An 18,780-nucleotide genomic window follows, 5' to 3' on the forward strand; every position below is an offset into this window, starting at 1 on the left:
GAGCTATAAGGGCTACATCTCAGTATTTGTGTGTCTGTCAACGAAGGCAGTACACCTTGAGGTAGTAAGCGATATGTCTACGGATGCTTTCATCGCAGCGTTCAAGAGATTTACGGCACGCAGAGGACAGTGCAACAACGTATACAGCGATAACGGAACCACATTCGTAGGAACAGCAAATTTGTTGAAAAAAGAAAATCAAAAAATAGATGACGAGATAAAACAAGGATTACTGGCACTAGGTACTCAGTGGCATGTCATACCTGCATATGCACCACATTTCGGAGGATTATGGGAGAGCGCAGTGCGAATAATGAAATATCACTTGAAAAGAATCATCGGGGAAACAGTTCTAACATATGAAGAATTGAGTACGGTGCTGGCACAAATAGAAGCATGTATGAACTCGAGACCATTATGTGGGTCATCAGAAGACCCTGAAGGGAAAATAGCCCTGACACCAGCTCACTTCCTTATAGGGAGAGAAATTATATCACCAAATCGGGAAGAAGAGCTTACGACTTATTTGAAGATGCCGATGAGGTGGAGATTAGTGGAGAAAATAAAAAGAGACTTCTGGAAAATTTGGAAACAGGAATACCTGCACCAATTACAACAGAGAAATAGATGGCATAAGGCGCACCCTAACATAAAAGAAGAAGAAATAGTTATAATTAAAGAAGAGGATACACCTCCAGGCAGATGGCCATTAGCGAGGGTAACAGAAACACACCCTGGAGCGGAGGGATTAACCAGAGTAGTAACAGTGAGAAAGGCAAACGGGAAACTGACTAAAAGACCCATACATAAGCTAATACGACTGGAAGAAGAGAAACAGGAAAAGCCGAAAAAGGCAGCAGCACTAAGATGGAAGAAAATACTAGTAGCTATAATGTTTTTAACGATGTTAAAACCCATAAAGGCAGAACCGTATAAAATATATAATCCGGTACCAGGATTTTTCACAGAAGACCTTGGAGAGGTCGTCATAGACCGGGGAACATTTCGAATAAAGGTGTTACTCGAAAAAGGAAGAATTCGAACAGAGCACCAACTAATAGGAAATATGATACAAGGCGTACGAGAACTGTGTCATGAGATAAAAATCGTGAATTGTAAGGATATAATAGAGAAGTTAGAGGAAGGACAAAGAAAGGCGGAGTCAGTAAGCGAGGGGTTGACAGTAGAAATAAAAGGAAGGGAAAGAAGAGGAATATTAGGAACAATATTAACCTCAGTATTTGGAGTCAATGACGAAGCCTACAGTAACATTGAAGCATTAGATAATAACCAAAAGGAGCTAATAAAGGGATCACAGCACCAGGCGAAGATAATGTTAGAAACAATAAAATCAATCAATCACACAGAGAACAGGATAAACGAGCAAATGAACAAGTTTAACAAAGCACTAATCACAGGTCTACAAGAAATATCTAAAGGACTTAACGAAGTAGAAGACAAAGCACAAAAACTAGAAACCGAATATAGCACGTTACGAATACAAACGATAGCATTACAAGTTATGGACTTCATAAACGAATATACTCAATTTTACGAGGGAATATTAAACCTTCACTATAACCACGGACACTTCATTGATATAGTGAAACCGGGTGAAATAACCAAATTAATAGGGAAAGCAGGGCAGATACTGCCTCAAGGGGTCGAAATACGACGACAACCCATTATAGAAACAGAAGTCAGTCATGACGACAGATATATAACAGTCATCGGCTACTTCATAGTGACAGGGAAAAATAAGTACAGCATGCTCAAAGTCACGGCCATACCACTTAACGTTGAGGGGTCGGTGTTGCGCACATTTGTCGCCCCAAGGAATCTACTGGTCGTAGATTATAACACACTGCACTACTTCGAATTGACCACGGAAGATAGAGAAAGGTGCTTACTGTTGACAAAGGCACAGATAGCGTGCTCACCAACGGCTATAAGAAACATGGATACCCAACCAAACTGCATACTAGAAGAAATTTATGAGCGATCTAAGAATAGCACATGTCCAGTGGTAGCCAGGACAATACAGACAGCTCAATGGAGTAAGATGGGTACTCCCAACCTCTGGCTAGTTATCACGCCAGTCACGATACACATATCCATTATTTGCGATGGAAATCGGAGCGAAAGAGTACTGGAACGAGTCACATTCCTGAAGCTTTCACCCAAATGTATCGCCCAAACGAAAAATATTACATTACTCCCCACTAGCAGTGGGGTGGACAGAGCAGTGACGAGTTACCTGAAGTCGCCAATCACTCCCGTGGCCCAACTGGTGGCGAGGACACCCCGCAAGTTTAACACGCCTCTAAACACCTACCTTGACATACCAGGAGGAGAGCTACGTCATGTGTTACTTGAGGAGGAGAGTCTGGAACAAGAAATGACGCATACGCAGTGGCGATCGATTCACGAATCTAATTGGCATTATTTTGTGGCCACCGGGATCATTACTATAATGGTAATAATTGGGATACTCACGTTATGGAAGTACCGTCCTGTTGCACGACTATGTCGTTCAGGGAATCCACAAACTCAGACTAACGAACAGGAAGTACCTGTATTAGTTAGTAATCGGCACAACAATGTACGGTCGACTTCCCAAGTTGACATCCCACTTTCCACATTTTCATCCAATTGCCCTAATTTTAATCTAGAGATAGAGTCGGACATTGATAGCTAGGGTACGGTTGGAAGATTATTGATTATTCTTAAACTATTTATAATTTATCATGTTTGAATTTTACTATGTTATGTAATACTTATATGTAAACTTTGAGTATTGACACTTGGGCCAGATTGCCCGATTCCGCAGTATGTCCAATATCAAATCTTCAGAATTCATATCCGAAATTGGACAGTATAATTTTATCACCCAGTAGACCGAATGAATCTATTTGTTATTAAATACACACACGTAGTTAATTAGGTTACATACACATTTGGTCAATTATAAATAATAATTTGGACATCAGTCAAAAGTACTGACAAAGTTAAACAATTTACATAAATTAAATACACATATCACGCTAGGTACGCGAAAAATATTGACCCAAATAGAATTTATATAAAACTAATATCTCTTGACTAGAGAAGCATTCAATCAATATTCACTCAACGAACATATAGTCTTCAACGATCAACTTCATCAGTCTCTACTCAAAGTAATCCCGGGTCTACACCCATAGTGTACGTCTCAACAATAAACTCTGCTACTATTATTTGGTGTTTCCATTACAACAGAACGAACATCTTCACTGAGCCAACGAAGGGAATTTGTTCACATGTTAATCAAATTATCTTATAATAATGTCGTCCTAGGAATCCACCACAAAACTATTGATAGTATCATTTAAAAGTCATCTGGTTTAAAATGATAATATTTGTTTGAATATGAATGAAGCAGATAAAATAAAATTAGGAAAATATTTTTTCGTATTACAAAGTAAAAAAACCAAATAATTTTATCCCATTATTAATAGTATGAGACGGGAAAATAGCTTCAGAGGAATACAAGACAAAAAAAGCAAAGATGCGTATGTAAACGATAAAGCAGACGCTGTATACGTCTTTTATAAATATCTAAGAAAAATTTATGGTGGTCAAATATAATCACGAACAGAGAATTGTGGAACCGGGCAAGACAAAAACGGATTCTCAAAGAAATTATAAAGAAAACTGGAAATTGATTGAGTGTACGTTGAGTAAATGTGCAGGTAATATGGTAACTCACAGTCAGCAATTGAGACAGCGATCCAGTGTATAAAATATGGAATAGATCCATGAGGAACAATGCTTAAAGAAAAGAAAAACTTTCAATCTGACACATGATCAATATAAACGGAGCGTGTTGTCGGGTGCCTTATGCTCCAATTGGAATTTATGGACGAAAGTAAGTAAGTGCAGAGATATATTTCAAAGCGTTCAGTCTACAAGTCATTAAATTCATTGCATTCATTACATAAGGTAGGACGTTATCAAAACTAAGAAATGCAAACTTATAACGGCAGAAATAGACTAAAGTCTATTTGGTGAACTTACACGGGTGTCGGATTTAGAAGCAAAGATTCAACAAACCAACTAAAAAACAATATTAAGGTTGATGTTTTGGGTAAGCAGCGGCAATTGACAACTCACAAATCCTAGGAAATAGATTTAAATTGCAGCCAATGAGCTCCGTCGCTGTTTTCTTTCTGCCACATACAGTATTCAGAAGATAAGTGAGGTTTTTACGAATTTATGAGTTATGCCAATCGAATTTGTTTATTTTCAATTTTCAGTTAGTTTACCCGCTAATTTCAATACTTTCTACTTAAACAGGTGGATTCGTTCAAATAAAATAAACGAAATAAAGCCAATCATAATAACAATTAGACTCCTATTTTTTTCCAACTTTTCGGACGTCACTTTGCGCAGAAAAACGTTAGAAATGTTCAAAAATCAATTCAAAATAAAATGTGAATCGTAAAGTTTTCTTTAAACATTATCGTATGTATTGTAAATATAAAGGCTGTCGGAATGTTTTGTCCGGCATGTAGTTTGTTTAGTTCAGTTTAGTATGCCTGCATATAAAGAAAAATAAAAGAAGTCTAAAAATATCGTCCGAAGTAAATACAAAATACATAGAAAACTCTAACTGAATAAAGTACATGTGCATTTGCAACGACGTGGAAACTGTGCATTATTAAAGTTACTTCTTTGTTATAACACTTTCTTTACAGCGGCGGAAGTGTGTTCTGTGTACGATAAACAGTTGCATATATTACAACAATAGCGAGGTTTACGCCATGTGCAATATTTGCAGTCGCTTCTTTTGTTTTGAATCGGATCTGGAATATTGACAAACTTAGAAAGCAGCTTGTTGAATTTCACCTGGAAAGGTTTTTACTTGAGCTCTTGAATATGTTAAAAATTTTATAGTTTTCTTGAAAAAAATAGGATATTATGTCTAATGCGTCTACACGCTCAAACTTACTTACATTCCTTATATAGTCGGTTCACTAATTTCAGTCGCAACTGTGTAGTGAATTTAGTAATTATTTTTTTGCGAAGTTATATTTTGACAGACTAGAAATGGCTGAAAATTACTATACAACCAAGCACACGTACTCATAACAAATATTAGTTGTAAACAAATATTTAGTCACATGTAGTTTGTTAACAAAATAAAACTCCGTAAATTAAAACAATAAATCAAAGGTGTAATGTTTATTTTTTTTTAAATTGTATAATCGTTTATACAGGGTGTCCAGAAACTGACAAACGAAGACCGGAGATTCCTCAGATAATTTTAAGACAATTTAACCCAATTCACCTAGTCCGAAAATGCTTCCTAAGGGAGCTAGAGCTCTTTAAAGATGGCGCCTTCGCCTTGTAATTAGTTTTTTTTTAATACCTCAAGAAGGCTTCTATTTTAATCTCGGATTTTAATCCTTGCGATTATTGTGTTTGATGATACATAAAAGCATTTGTTTATTCCGTTCCTATACAAAATTATGCATAACTCTGGCCAAGGATACAAAATGCTTGCAACGAATTTAGAAATAACTTTGGAATTTTTGCAAGAATTCGGCGTTCTCTAAGCAAAAGGTCAAATTTATGCATAGAGACTAACACATCGAGCATCTTTTGTAACTATCTACTTTTGATTCTTATTCTTTGGTGTTAGTTTCATTCCATCTTAATAAATACCTTGTTTTAAAAAACCTTTTAAATAAAATTTTGTATCCATTTGATTGTCTGCTTCTTGAACACCAAACTTTTTTTACGAATTTATTGAAAAAAAAAGATAATTTGTAAAATTAATTAAGGTACCTATTAATTCAACCTTTATGGCGAAAAATCGATTTTTCTAAAAAAAGAAAAGTAGGAGTACCTTTTAGTACTAGAATAACTGAAAATTTAATAACGAATGCTTAAAAGTAACAACGAATGCTTAAAAGTAAAAGACAAATAAGTTATGCATTAAAATAACCGTTGACCTACTTAAAACGGACTTCTTTTTGGCCGGTGACCGGTACTAGAAATTCGCATTTGATGGAATCGATTCACCTCTGAATAAATAATCTGGATAAATAATCTGGATAATAATAATCTTACCAGTTTTCGTTTTTCTAACTAGAAGCGTTCTGGAGGTATTATAGAAAAAACTAATTACTAGGCGCCATCTTCAAAGAGCTCTAGCTCCCTTAGGAAGCATTTTCGGACTAGGTGAATTGGGTTAAATTGTCTTAAAATTATATGAGGAATCTGCAGTCTTCGTTTGTTAGGAGAGTTTCTGGAGACCCTGTAGATTTTTGTATACAAATAGAAAAATTACTATTTACAAAATAGTTTTTGTACGATCACCATTTGCTTGGTGTAAATATAGTTAAAAAATAGTAAACAAAATAAAATTTTAAAATTAATTACCGGCAATCAATATTTATTTCACGATTATCTGGCTACCATCCCATATCGGCATCCCCGGTAATGAAAAAGCAGACCAAACAGCCAAGCAAGCTTCTTGTGTAAATAGTCAATCCTCAAAAGCCCAAAATATTCAAATGCATAATGACCTAAAGCAACTTTTCAAGCAACAACAGTATCATACCTGACAAACCCACTAGAACACAATCAAGAGTGCATTACACGAGATCCGGCAGACTGTTGAAAAATTTGAACTTCCAACTATCTCTAGAAACGAAAAAGCTGTCATCCGAAGATTAAGAATAGGACATACCCGATTCACACATGAATACTTAATGAAGTCCGAGCCGAATCCCAATTGCCAAATCTGCTCAAGTGCATTAACTGTGAAACACATCCTGATCAAGTGTCTCCGGTACGCAAAACATAGAGTGCAACATAAACTTAAGTCTAATATCAAAGACGTTTTAAACTCACGCGATCAAGTCTTTAACCTAATTGGTTTCTTGAAAAAGACATTCAGTTGTTCAATAGAATATGACCCCTTGTTTTCCATGTGCTTTACTTATATTATTTAGTCATAGGTTCTAAGATTATAGATTAACTGTAGCAATTAGTTACAAGTGCTTATTGTAATTATTGTACACAATATTGTTTGTGTCAATGGTCATTGCAGTCGAGACACATTAATTTAAATAAAAAAAAATGTTTATTTATTTACAAAATATTTTGCGGAAATTTTTTTTTTTATCTTACAAAATAAGCTTAATTCCATATTGAAAGAAGAGTTATCAAAGCAAATAATAGTAATTTTTCAACAATTGACTCCGTTATGCTGGGCAGATTTGTGCCCAATACTAATTTTTGCTCATTAAAATTCGGCAATATTGTAAACTTCCATTAATGTTAACAAGTTTAAGGTTAATTTAAATTATTTATATTTTAATAGAACTATACCAAATAAAAGAAACAGCGAATAATACAAATATTTACTACAATATGTTAAATTATAACAACAATTATATTTTTTTAATACAGGTAAAATTTTATGAATGAAAGAAATCTGCAATAGTAAGTTTATTTGAGCTGTTAATAGTGTGAGGTAGGAATTTTTGTGTTGTAGGTTTCCGGCTATGAATCTGTCAAAATATTCCCGAGCAGAGCGAATGGGCTATAGTGGCTATAGTATAAATATCTATTTTGTTCTGGATATTGATGTGAATATTCGGAATATAGAGCTTTTTTGTATACTTTTCGTTCAAATATGTACGTATTTTACGTTTTGTATAGACATTTTTTATTGCTACATGTTTGATAATGTTTATTTCGTTAAAACAGTGGTTTTTTGACGTGGGGTATCTATTAATCTTTGTAGCATACTATGATGGTCTAATGATTTATTTTTGTTGGACGTCCTGATGTGTTATGTTTGTTTATATCTGTTTGTGTTGCTTTATGATAAATCGGATATTTGCATTGTGTTTTGTGGCGGTTGTATCCAGAACATTTATTGCATCACGTTCCATTTCTATTGTAAATGCTGCGAGATTATGTAGAGAGTAAATATGTTTTATAGATTATAATAATTTTCGAATTTATTCATATAAAACAAAGCAAGATATTTTTTTCAGCTTTTCTAAACGTCTCTCAGACGTAACGCTAACTGCCCAGATACTTATTTGCATAATCCCGCGCATCTGTCAATTTTATAACGCCCGTCTTTAAAGTAGGTAGGTAATTGGTCCGGGTAACTGACAGCGGCATGCACTCATAATTATAATTTATTTGATGGAAATAATATATCTTCTTAATACCTACTTTTTACCTGAACAGAGAAACTGTTTTGATTGTACAAAAGGATTATTCTGTTATAGGTGTTGATCACATTAATAAAATTGATTTTTAAATTTATTTCACTTTCTTCTTTCATTCATTACATTTTCTGTAATGAATGAATTACAGAAAAGATTGCTCGATTGTGCATCGACGAACAGATGTACAGCACCAAAACAAAACATCATTTGCGCCAATACATGCCAAATAAACCACACAAGTGGGGTATCAAGCTATTTGTTTTATGTGGTACGAGTGGATTCGCTTATCGGTTTGAGGTTTATAACGGTGCTGGCGACAATGTGATCCTACCGGCCACCCTGATGTTGGAGCCACATCGAACGTTGTTGTGCGATTGTCACAAACAATTCCAGACTTCGTTCATCACATCTTGTATTTCGATAATTTTTATACATCATTGCCTTTGTTGGTATTATTGCGAGCTCGAGGCAAATATAGTTTGGGTTTCTCGTATTCCAAATTGCAAGCTTCCGGTCGATAAAGATATAAAAGATAAGCTACGCGGCTATTCATGTGAATTTGTAGGCTCTGCATTTGGTGTGGACATCAATACTGTCTTATGGAAAGATAACAAGTCAGTGCGATTGGCATCAACGTACGTTGGTATTGAACCATTCGACAGATCCAACCAAACATCCAGCGAAAGCAGCTCGCTACGACCGAAAGGCTAAAGCATATTTGGAAGTTGATTATCCCCAAATGATAAAAGAATATAATAGTCACATGGGCGGCGTGGATTTGATCGACGGACTTATGGGCCGGTATCTTATTAGAGCAAAATCACACGATGCAATCACCCGATTGTTTTACCATTTCATTGACATGGCCGTAATTAATGCATACATACTGCATAAACGGATCCACCCGGAAAAGGTCAACGACTCAAGTAATCTCTCGGCCAAAGAACGGGTATTGCAATTACCACAATTTCGTGAAGCAGCTACCGCTTCTCTGGTAGCCTACCAAGAAAAACGTCCAAACGTCGGTCAAGACCAGTTCCCAATCTGGCTCGGCAAAGAAGGTGGAAAGAGATGGTGCAAATTGTGCAAGAAAGCAGTGTGTTTGCTCAAAATGCGATCTCCATTTATGCTGTTCCAACGCCAAAAACTGTTTTTTCGATTACCACACTAAAAAATAATTCATTTCATATGTTTTGTCATTTATCTTCATTCATTTATTATATTATTCTTTTATCCCTTAATAAACAACATTTTTTATTGATAATTCTACCTTACTCTTGTCTTGTATACGTGCTCTTATATTCGGCCTAAACTGTCATGCGTGCCCTGAGGCACTGTTTTACCTTTTGTGTACCTGACATATCTGGAAACGAGCAAGCCACCTCTGGATGATTTTTTTGGGGTTTTTTACACGCTAATTATACTAGAAAAAAATTGTTATTCATTTTTTTTCACGTTGAGAGTTTTGACTGTTAGAGGGTTAAATATTTTGCTATGTTAATAATTTTAGACAATAGTAGATTATATTAAAAATCGTTTGAATATAAGCAGATTTTTGGAAGTCATATAAAATAAAATTAAATAAATTGAAATTAAATATTTTTTTACGTTTAGATGCAAATAACCTATATAAATATTTGTTTATGTTATTTGCACTTTTTTTTAACATAATTCCGGACTGGAAGTCAAATTTTTTTACTTTCCGCTTAGTAATTCGGGTTCTGTCTTTGTTACCAATTCTTCAATCATTAAAATTTAATGCAATATATGTATAATTTAAATATGTTAAATTTGATATATGTTCCTTTTATTTTTTTAAGGATGGATCAAAGGTATTCTTCCAAAAACAGCTCTTATGGTCGAAGAAGAAGCCTGGAATGCCTACCCATATACCAAAACGAGATATACTTGCCCATTTGTAGAAAAATTTTCCTTAGAAATAGAGACCTATTACTATCCAGATAATGGACACCAAGAGAATGTATTCCAGCTGTCGGGCAGTGACTTCAGGAACAGGATTGTTGGTGAGTTAAATTTCAATAATGAGTATCTATTAAATGTATGTATACGTTTAAATTGAATTTAAAGTTCATTTAATTTAATTTTAACTGTATTATAGTTTTTAGATGTTTGTAGTTAATATAATTAATTTTAACATACTTATTACAGATGTAATAGACGTGGTGAAAGACCAATTATATGGTGCCGATTACGTAAAAGAAGAAGATCCATTGTATTATGTATCCGAAAAGTCTGGCCGAGGTCCCTTGTCTCCAAATTGGCTGGAAGAATATTGGGACGCCGTTAAGGGAAAACAACAGCCATTACCTAATGGAAAGTCGCTTATGTGCGCCTATAAGTTATGTAAAGTAGAATTCCGGTATTGGGGGATGCAAACTAAAATAGAACGGTTTATCCATGACACAGGTAATTTTAAATAAGTTTACTGTTGATAAATGTAATGTTAAGTATTTATTGGTAATGGTATCTCTACTGCATCACTCTATTTATTTCCATTGATTTGTTAAGATTTATTTTGCTTGATTTTATTCTATTTTATTCACTTCTGTCTAAATTTTATTACATACTGCAACTATTAACATGATGACATTAAGTTCTGTCTCTAGTATTCTTGTCACTTTTCTTCTGTTTGTTTTTTTTTGTAGACATAAATTAATAGCGAGAAAATCAAGAGCATGATAGTTCAGAGGAAAAGAACATAAGGATATTTGAACATATATAAAGATAATTGAAGGTTCTGAAAGGTATATGAGGGGTAGCAGATGAAAAATCCGTGAGGACGTACAGCAGATTTTGCTTTTTTTGTGCAATATCTCAACTTGTCATTCGTCATAGAAGATCCTATTTTTTTTTTGGAAGTGTGCTTTTTTACCAGCTTTTCATTGAGCCTACTTACAACCGTGTGACATAAAAAAATCAAAACTATTATAAATGTTTAGAAGGTAATAAGGTAATAAGTCACAAACAAATTTAATAAAATGTTGAAAGTTTTTTTATTAAACCTTATAAATAAAGCCTTAAAGAATCGATTGCGATTTATAAAATATCTTTTTAGAGACTCTTTGGGCAAGCACAGTTGTTTAAATAATAGCTTTCCGGAATAAATAAATTGAATAACTTGAACCAAATAGTTTATTTTGGTGGATCTTATATTTATAAATTACTACAAAAATAAGTTAATATATGCTCAAAATAAAGAACTTATTATGATCTACATCTTTTATTTGAAACATTTTTCTCTATAATGTACCTATAATAAAGTTTTGCAGTCAAAAAACTTTTTGTGTTAAAAAAAAAACAAAACAAAATCATCTGTACGTCTTAACACATTTTTCATCAGCTTTCCCTCATATACCTTTTAGAACTTCGACACCTCGTTCTTGTATTTATACAGAACACGATACTGGTACGTCACGAGTGAGGGGAGGAAAAACATGGAAAACGGTATTAAAGAAAAAGTCAAAAATAAATGAGACCATAAAACCAACTAGTAACACCCCTCCTACCTATACTCGGACAGGGCCAATCACAAGAAGCGTTGTCAAGGACCGTTCAAGAGAAGCGCGCCAAAATCGACTACATAAGTAACCGCTTCGACCTTTCTCTGAATGCGCAAATTTAGAGGCATATTTTTATATCTTAAAATTCTCTATCCATACCTGCGTTAAATATAAAAGTATGGAATATATCATAGAGCACAACAGTCTCCTTGCATTTGTCTATATATGCCGACATTCGCGATCAGTCTGTCCAAAATAGTCCTGAATTAACGTAATTATCTTGATTTATCTTGAATACCCCGAATAGATAATTTTTGATTTTGTACTGATAAAATGTTTTACAGCTCTGCGGAAGACCATGGTAAGAGCTCACCGACAAGCCTGGGCATGGCAAGATGAATGGCATGGACTGACTATGGAGGATATTCGAGAAATTGAAAAGCAGACTCAATTGGCGTTGAAACGAAAAATGGGGCAATTTGAAGATGAAATAGGTAAAAGATTTTACTGTGTTACTATGTTTTAAAGTTGTTGTGGAAAGTGTAGGAAATTTCCTATATATTATAAAGTTTTGTTGTTATCGTCAGAGATAAAAATGGCACATTTATTTCTTGTTGTGTAATATTCTAGATATTCAGTTTTATTAGTTACTTTTTTGTATTATTGCCTTCAGAATATTTATCCATTCTCTATTTTACTAATCTTTTAAATTTTAAAATGTTGATCCCTATGGCATTTCAACCAGGATCATCTCGAATACCAAAAAAAAGCGTGTCCACTTTAGCATCGAGACTTAACGATTAACACTTTAAGATCGTACAGGGGAGGGCATAAGTTAGCTGGCAAATTTACAAAAAATTATGTATTTTGAATAAATGTTCACCATTCATCTCAATACACTGTAAATAAAGTTTTTCGATCGAAATAATAATGCTAGCAATCATTGCGAGATCTTCATTGATGACTGTTATCCAATGTTTGAGGTCTTCGCGCAAAAAGCATGCCTTTTGCGCGACCTTTTGACCACTATTTGTTTCCACGTCTACCGATCTATCCAGAAAAATACTAGTTTAGTATAATCTAGCTTCATAATCGCGATCCTGATAGTAAAACTGTTTTAATAAAAACGCAAGTTATTATAACCTAAACTTAACGCGAACGTTCTCTGTCATTTCAATCGAAACACAATGGCTAAACGCACAAAAAAAAAACGGTATTCGTTTGTTTCGAGTTCGACTCGCATACTGACTTATGCCCAGCCGGTCCTGTTGCTAAGTAATGCACGCTGAACATGGGAGAGTGTAGTGGATTTCGCTCATGCATCGTTTTCGAGGACCCCAGCTGACTTACGAAAACCCCTGTATATCGGGCATTACTAAAAAACAAAAATTACAAATAGATCATATGATTCATGTCTAACAAGTCACACGATACATTTGCAAATTTATCTAAACACTTTATATTCGTTATCTAAGAAAGCTGGTATAAAAGTTGTACTTCGGAAAATAGCAGCAATCGAAGTATAGAAGAAAAACAAGATTAATATTAATTCATTGATTTGATTTTGTTTTACGAACCTGCTTTTCACGCTCATAATTTTTGCACGTCAATATATATTATTTATTAATAACTGGATACTTTACATGATTCTGAAATTATATTTCTTGTGATATTTCTATGTTTCTACTATATTTAACGGGAATTAACCATAATTTTCTTTGAAAATACATTTCGTTTTGATTCCACTTCGGAAATCGTTCTCAAAATACACATTAACTAATCATTTTGTTTTGTTACTTTTTTGTAGACGAAGATGATAATCTCGGCAATAGTACATCAAAAGAGGATCATGGTAGAACTTTAGCGGCCACTCTTGGAAGTATAGAAGTAACAGAGGATAGTCCTTTGCTAACCAAATGTTCAAATGTTCCTACCATACAAACGGCTGGAAGTTCAGATGCTGATCTTTCACCAGAGGATGATGTTATCACTGTCAAGTAAGTCGTACAGTTAATGTATTTGTATTCATGTTTTTCTGCTTCATGATTTTTGTTAGCAATTTAGATGAAAACTAGAGCAACGTTATTTCTCTGTAATTATGTGGTTTTAGTCCTTTTTTGTATAATAATATTGGCACACTTGTTCTCAGTTCCTCTGGTATGGTACTCTATCTTTATTTTTGTAACATCTTTCTCAATTGTGTCACGATCTCTGGGCTACTGTATTTATAGTGTATTTTTATGTATGAGAGAGTAATAAAACAATAAATTATGTATGCAAATCCCTAAACTGTTGATACGGGTGACTCAATGAAAAATAGATATTTGTCAACAAGTTTACAGAAGTATATAGGAAAACAATTTTAAATTGAGTATGACCACCAGGTATAAAGGTTGGAGCAGAATAGAATACAATAGTTGTGAGGGTTACTAATCCCTAAATAAGGTTGCCAGTGTCGGAGTGATGGAGGTTAACAGGTACTAATGAATTTGCAAGAAATGTAAGATGTTTATTTTATTGGTTATATATAACCAATAAAAGTTTAATAAGTACCTACCTATTTGCAAAATAAAGTTTAATTCTTTAGATTAAATAAAACGTTTTATTTTATCTATTTGCAAAATAAAGTTTAATTCTTTGCCTATTTGCAAAATAAAGTTTAATTCTTTAGATAAAATAAAACGTTTTATTTTATCTGAAATGAGTGCATTCCACGAAGTAAGGGTTTCAACAATCAAACATTTAATTCTTTAATTCCAGGAATCTACGACAGTAATTGACTAGATAATTACCTTCTAAACTTATTCCACAGAAAATGTGATAGTGGGTTTTTCCATTTTGTATATAGGAAGGTCCAAGTGGCGTATTCAAAATTCTTAACAGTTCACTAAAAGTAGGTACTTCAGTTGCAAGGTGCAGTTTATTGTGTATACTAGTGTTATGGAAAATTTGGAAGTGCCGTGTAAACGCCGAAAAATTGGTCCTCTAATAGTTAATGAAAAAACATTAATATTTAATTGTTTTAAATCATTTACAGACAAACGTTTATGTGAAAGTGTTGATGAGACCGTTGAGTTAGTTAGCAGTACACTTGGTGTTGGGAAATCTACGATTTACAGAGTTATTAAAGAAGAGAAATGTGGTAGATAAAATGATCGAGCCAGTTATTATAAATCTTGGTTATGAAAGTTCATCTTCTGAATCTGATTTGGATTTGTAACAAGTAGCTGTAAGTTTTTTATTAATATTTTTATTCATCTATTTAACATACCTTAGACGGTTTTAAAAACTGTTTTTCTCTTTTGTAATTTTTAAAAATTAAAAAAAATGTGAATTTTTTAAAACCCTTTTTAATGTAGGCCAGTCAGTTCTAATATAGTGTGTGATAAAAGAGGTCACTTTTGTTTACATACACATAACACTTTATAACACTTAAATAATTCATTTATTTTTTACAATTATTCAAAGTAATTTTTCAATTAATCTTGAGCACGCCCATGGAGTGGTCGGAGCTACCAGTTAAAATTATGCTAATTACTCTCTCGTTCATAAAAATAAACTATAATAAGGTCGTTATTGATACCATCTAGTGTTGTGTCAATCGTTCGTTCATTTCAATACTCTTCGTAGCTGTTTAAAAGAAATAGCGAGTAACCGATTGATTGAACTGAATCGACTGAAAACCAAGAGCATTGATTACGGTATTTCATATGTGTATTTATCTTCACCTAAATTATTGGAATATCACGTTTATTTTTATCATCTAAATATATATTTTAAAAATTTAAGTTCATACAGATTCTAAAGAAATTATTCGAGAAACTAGAATTTATTATGTTTTTTGTTTTTAGGTTCTATAGTGTAACTCAAAAATTATTATAAATTTATATGGAAATATGCGCTGCATCCAAATATAAATATTTATTGTCATTTAAACGTTTGGTCTCGCTCTAACTTTATTTAAAAGGCGTGCAAATAGATATTTTATGATTTTAACTACCTACTGTCTATTAACAACACAAGCGAAAGCAAACGCTGGGGCCAGATAAAATACTTTCCAATTCCATTCCAATTCTTAATTCAATATTATTTTAATTTTTCAATCATTCAAACGAACGCTTTTGCCGATCGGTCTTCATCGCAAATGAGGAACGACCGACTACCGAAAGTAATGAGGGTATTGGCTGAGGGAATGTGGGATTTTGTTTTGGTTCGATCGGCGCCCTCGGCGGTCGATGAATCGATTTTTCATCGATCAAATGAATCAATCTCGATTGATACAACACTAATAACCATCAGTTCCTGGCGATTTTCTGTTCTTCATTTTCTTGATTGCTACTCTGTACCTCGTCACTATTGAAACTTCCGTCATTCTTTATATATTCGTCAATATTTTAGTTACTTGGGTCTTGTTCTTCGCTGTATATATCGGTGTCATTGTACAGATTATTGAAATGTTCTGTCCAGGTTTCAGGTATAATTATTGTTTGTATTTCCTCATTTTTTTCTTCTTTCTTCCTTCCTCTTAGCGTGTTTCGTACCTTCTTTTGACCTCAATACATGTCACGCTCCATTTCTACTGAGAATCTTTCCCAGTATGTTTGCTTTAGTTTATTTATTTCAGTTTTATCTCGTTTATCTAGTTCACTCTGTTTTTAACTTCTTTGTAAATTTCATATGTCTCCGTGTTTTTTTGCCCATGTATCTTATGTAGGCATCTCGGTTTTTTTTAGCTGCTATCTTGACTTAATGTGTAAAACATGGTTTATTGTTTTTTGCTCTCTTTGTGTTGATTGATCTTTGTCCTATTGCCTCTGCGGATATATTTTTAATATAAGCTTTTAGTTTTGCCAAGGATTCATCAATTTCTGTTATGCAGTTCGGGAATATCTTTATTTCCATTCGTCTTTGGTAGAGGATTGTACTGCTCTTGTTTTCCAGGGATTTTACATTAAATTTTGTTATATAATTCGGTTCTCTTTCTCTCGTGAATCTACAGAACTATCATCTTTATGTTTTATACCACACACACATTTGGAATATATTTTCCTTATATTATCGTGCTAAAAAGCATCCCAAAAACAATCAAAATCAAGAAATCCAAAATTCAGGAAATTTTTATATTTACTTCCATTTATACAATACAGTAACACACATCAACACTCTACGGCATTCCAGCAATAACATAATATAAAAATTATATCGGAAATAATAAATATAAGTCATCATCATCATCACGTAGAGCTACAATCCTGGGTGGGTCTTGGCTGACTGTACAACTTTTTTCCAATTTGTTCGGTCTTCCATCAACCTAGGGTCAAATGGAATGTTCATTTTCCGGAGATCTGCTTGGATGTTATCTCTACATCGCATTCTGGGACGTCCGAGTGGTCTTTTGCCTGTGGGAATCTCCTCTCATACCAGTTTTACAAGTCTCTCGTTATGCAGTCTGTGCACGTGGCCTGCCCATCTTAGTCGCTGTGATTTAATTTCTTGGACAATATCGGCGTCATTGTAGAGTGCTTTTAATTCGATATTGGTTCTGATCTTATACTGGTTTGTATTTTTCGTTCAAAGCGTCTGAGGTTTTCTTCGTTTGCTTTGGTCATGGTCCACGTTTCGCATCCGTATGTTATTACAGGTCTGACGATGGATTTATAGATTTTGATCTTTAAACTTCTTGTAAGAAAGATTTTTTGATTTTATGAGCTTATCCAGTGCGAATAGACAGCGGTTTTCAGATTGGACTCTGTCTTTTATTTCTTCAGTAACATCGTTGTCAGCTGAGATTACGGCTCCCAGATACTTAAAACGTTGTACTTTTTCGAAATTGAAGGTGTTAACCGTCACATTTTGTCCTATTCTGTCTCTTCGTGTCGTTCTATTTATACACATATATTTCGTCTTCTCTTCATTAATCTTCAGCCCTACTTCACTTGTTGCTCCTTCCACCTTGTTGAAGATGTCTTTTGTGGATAGGATGGAGTCTCCAACGAGATCTATGTCATCTGCAATAAATATAAGTGGGCATTTTTATTTGATGTAATTATTAAGTTAACAATATTTACAGGAGGGACGATAAATGGCAACAATCACGAGCGTTACACTCCCCAAGTTCTTCGTCGATAAAAAGTTTTGATCTTCAAGTTGCGAACTGGCGAATAAAGAGTTTGGGGAGGGATTCTGGCTCATCTTCAGATGAAGAATTCTTCGACTGTGAAGGTAAGAGTATTTTTATATTCGATCATTATAAGACTAATAAATATATAAAGAAATATACTACCGAGCGGTTCAATAAGTACTTACAAAAGAAAAACCAAAATTTTGGAAAAGTGGTGATTTATTTCTCAACATAGTATCCTTTTTGCTCGCTACACTTAACCCAGCGATACTCAATCTTCTTTAACCCGTCCGAAAAATACGTTTTCTCGGGTTCTGCAAAGTAGGCTTTCGTGACTGCAATGACTTCCTCATTCAACTTAAATTTCTACCCGGCGACTCCCTTTTTCAAGTTCGGAAACAAAATGAAGTCGCACGGGGCCAAATCTGGAAAATACGGTGGATGGGCTAATAGTTCGTAGCCCAATTCAACCAATTTCGCCACGGCGATGGCGGAGGTATGAGCAGATGCGTTGTCATGGTAGAAGAGAATTTTTTTTTTCGCCAATGGGGCTCACTTTTTCTGCAATTCGGCGTCGAATCGGTCCAATAGTTCGGCGCAGTAGAGACATGTGACCATTTTCTCTTCTCCAGATAGTCGATGTAGATCACCACTTGTGAATCCCAGAAAATGGCGGCCATCGCCTTTACTGCCATAGGACACTCTTCGCCTACTTCGGAGCACATTGGCCGGGTGTCGTCCGCTGTTGCAACTGTTCTTTGGTCTCTAGTGTGTACCATTGGTCCATGTTTCATCGACGGTTACGAAACTACGTCAAAGCCTGCGCTGACAGGTTTCTCATGCCCAAAATTTCATGAAGGATATGACATACGCGGACTTAGATGTCTACTGTCTCAGCTAT

General features: G+C 34.3%; 1 protein-coding gene across 1 annotated transcript in view; it reads left to right on the forward strand.

The window, feature by feature from the left end:
- The window catches only part of rdgB (retinal degeneration B), a 148,854-nt gene that overhangs the window by 59,960 nt on the left and 70,114 nt on the right, over window positions 1–18,780 (forward strand). The window contains 5 exon segments of the mRNA XM_072541108.1: window positions 10,058–10,261; window positions 10,407–10,664; window positions 12,103–12,252; window positions 13,566–13,755; window positions 17,829–17,980. Coding sequence (XP_072397209.1) covers window positions 10,058–10,261; window positions 10,407–10,664; window positions 12,103–12,252; window positions 13,566–13,755; window positions 17,829–17,980 — 954 coding nt within the window.

The sequence above is a fragment of the Diabrotica undecimpunctata genome, chromosome 8, assembly GCF_040954645.1.
Source record: "Diabrotica undecimpunctata isolate CICGRU chromosome 8, icDiaUnde3, whole genome shotgun sequence".
Classification (NCBI taxonomy): Eukaryota; Metazoa; Arthropoda; class Insecta; order Coleoptera; family Chrysomelidae; genus Diabrotica; species Diabrotica undecimpunctata.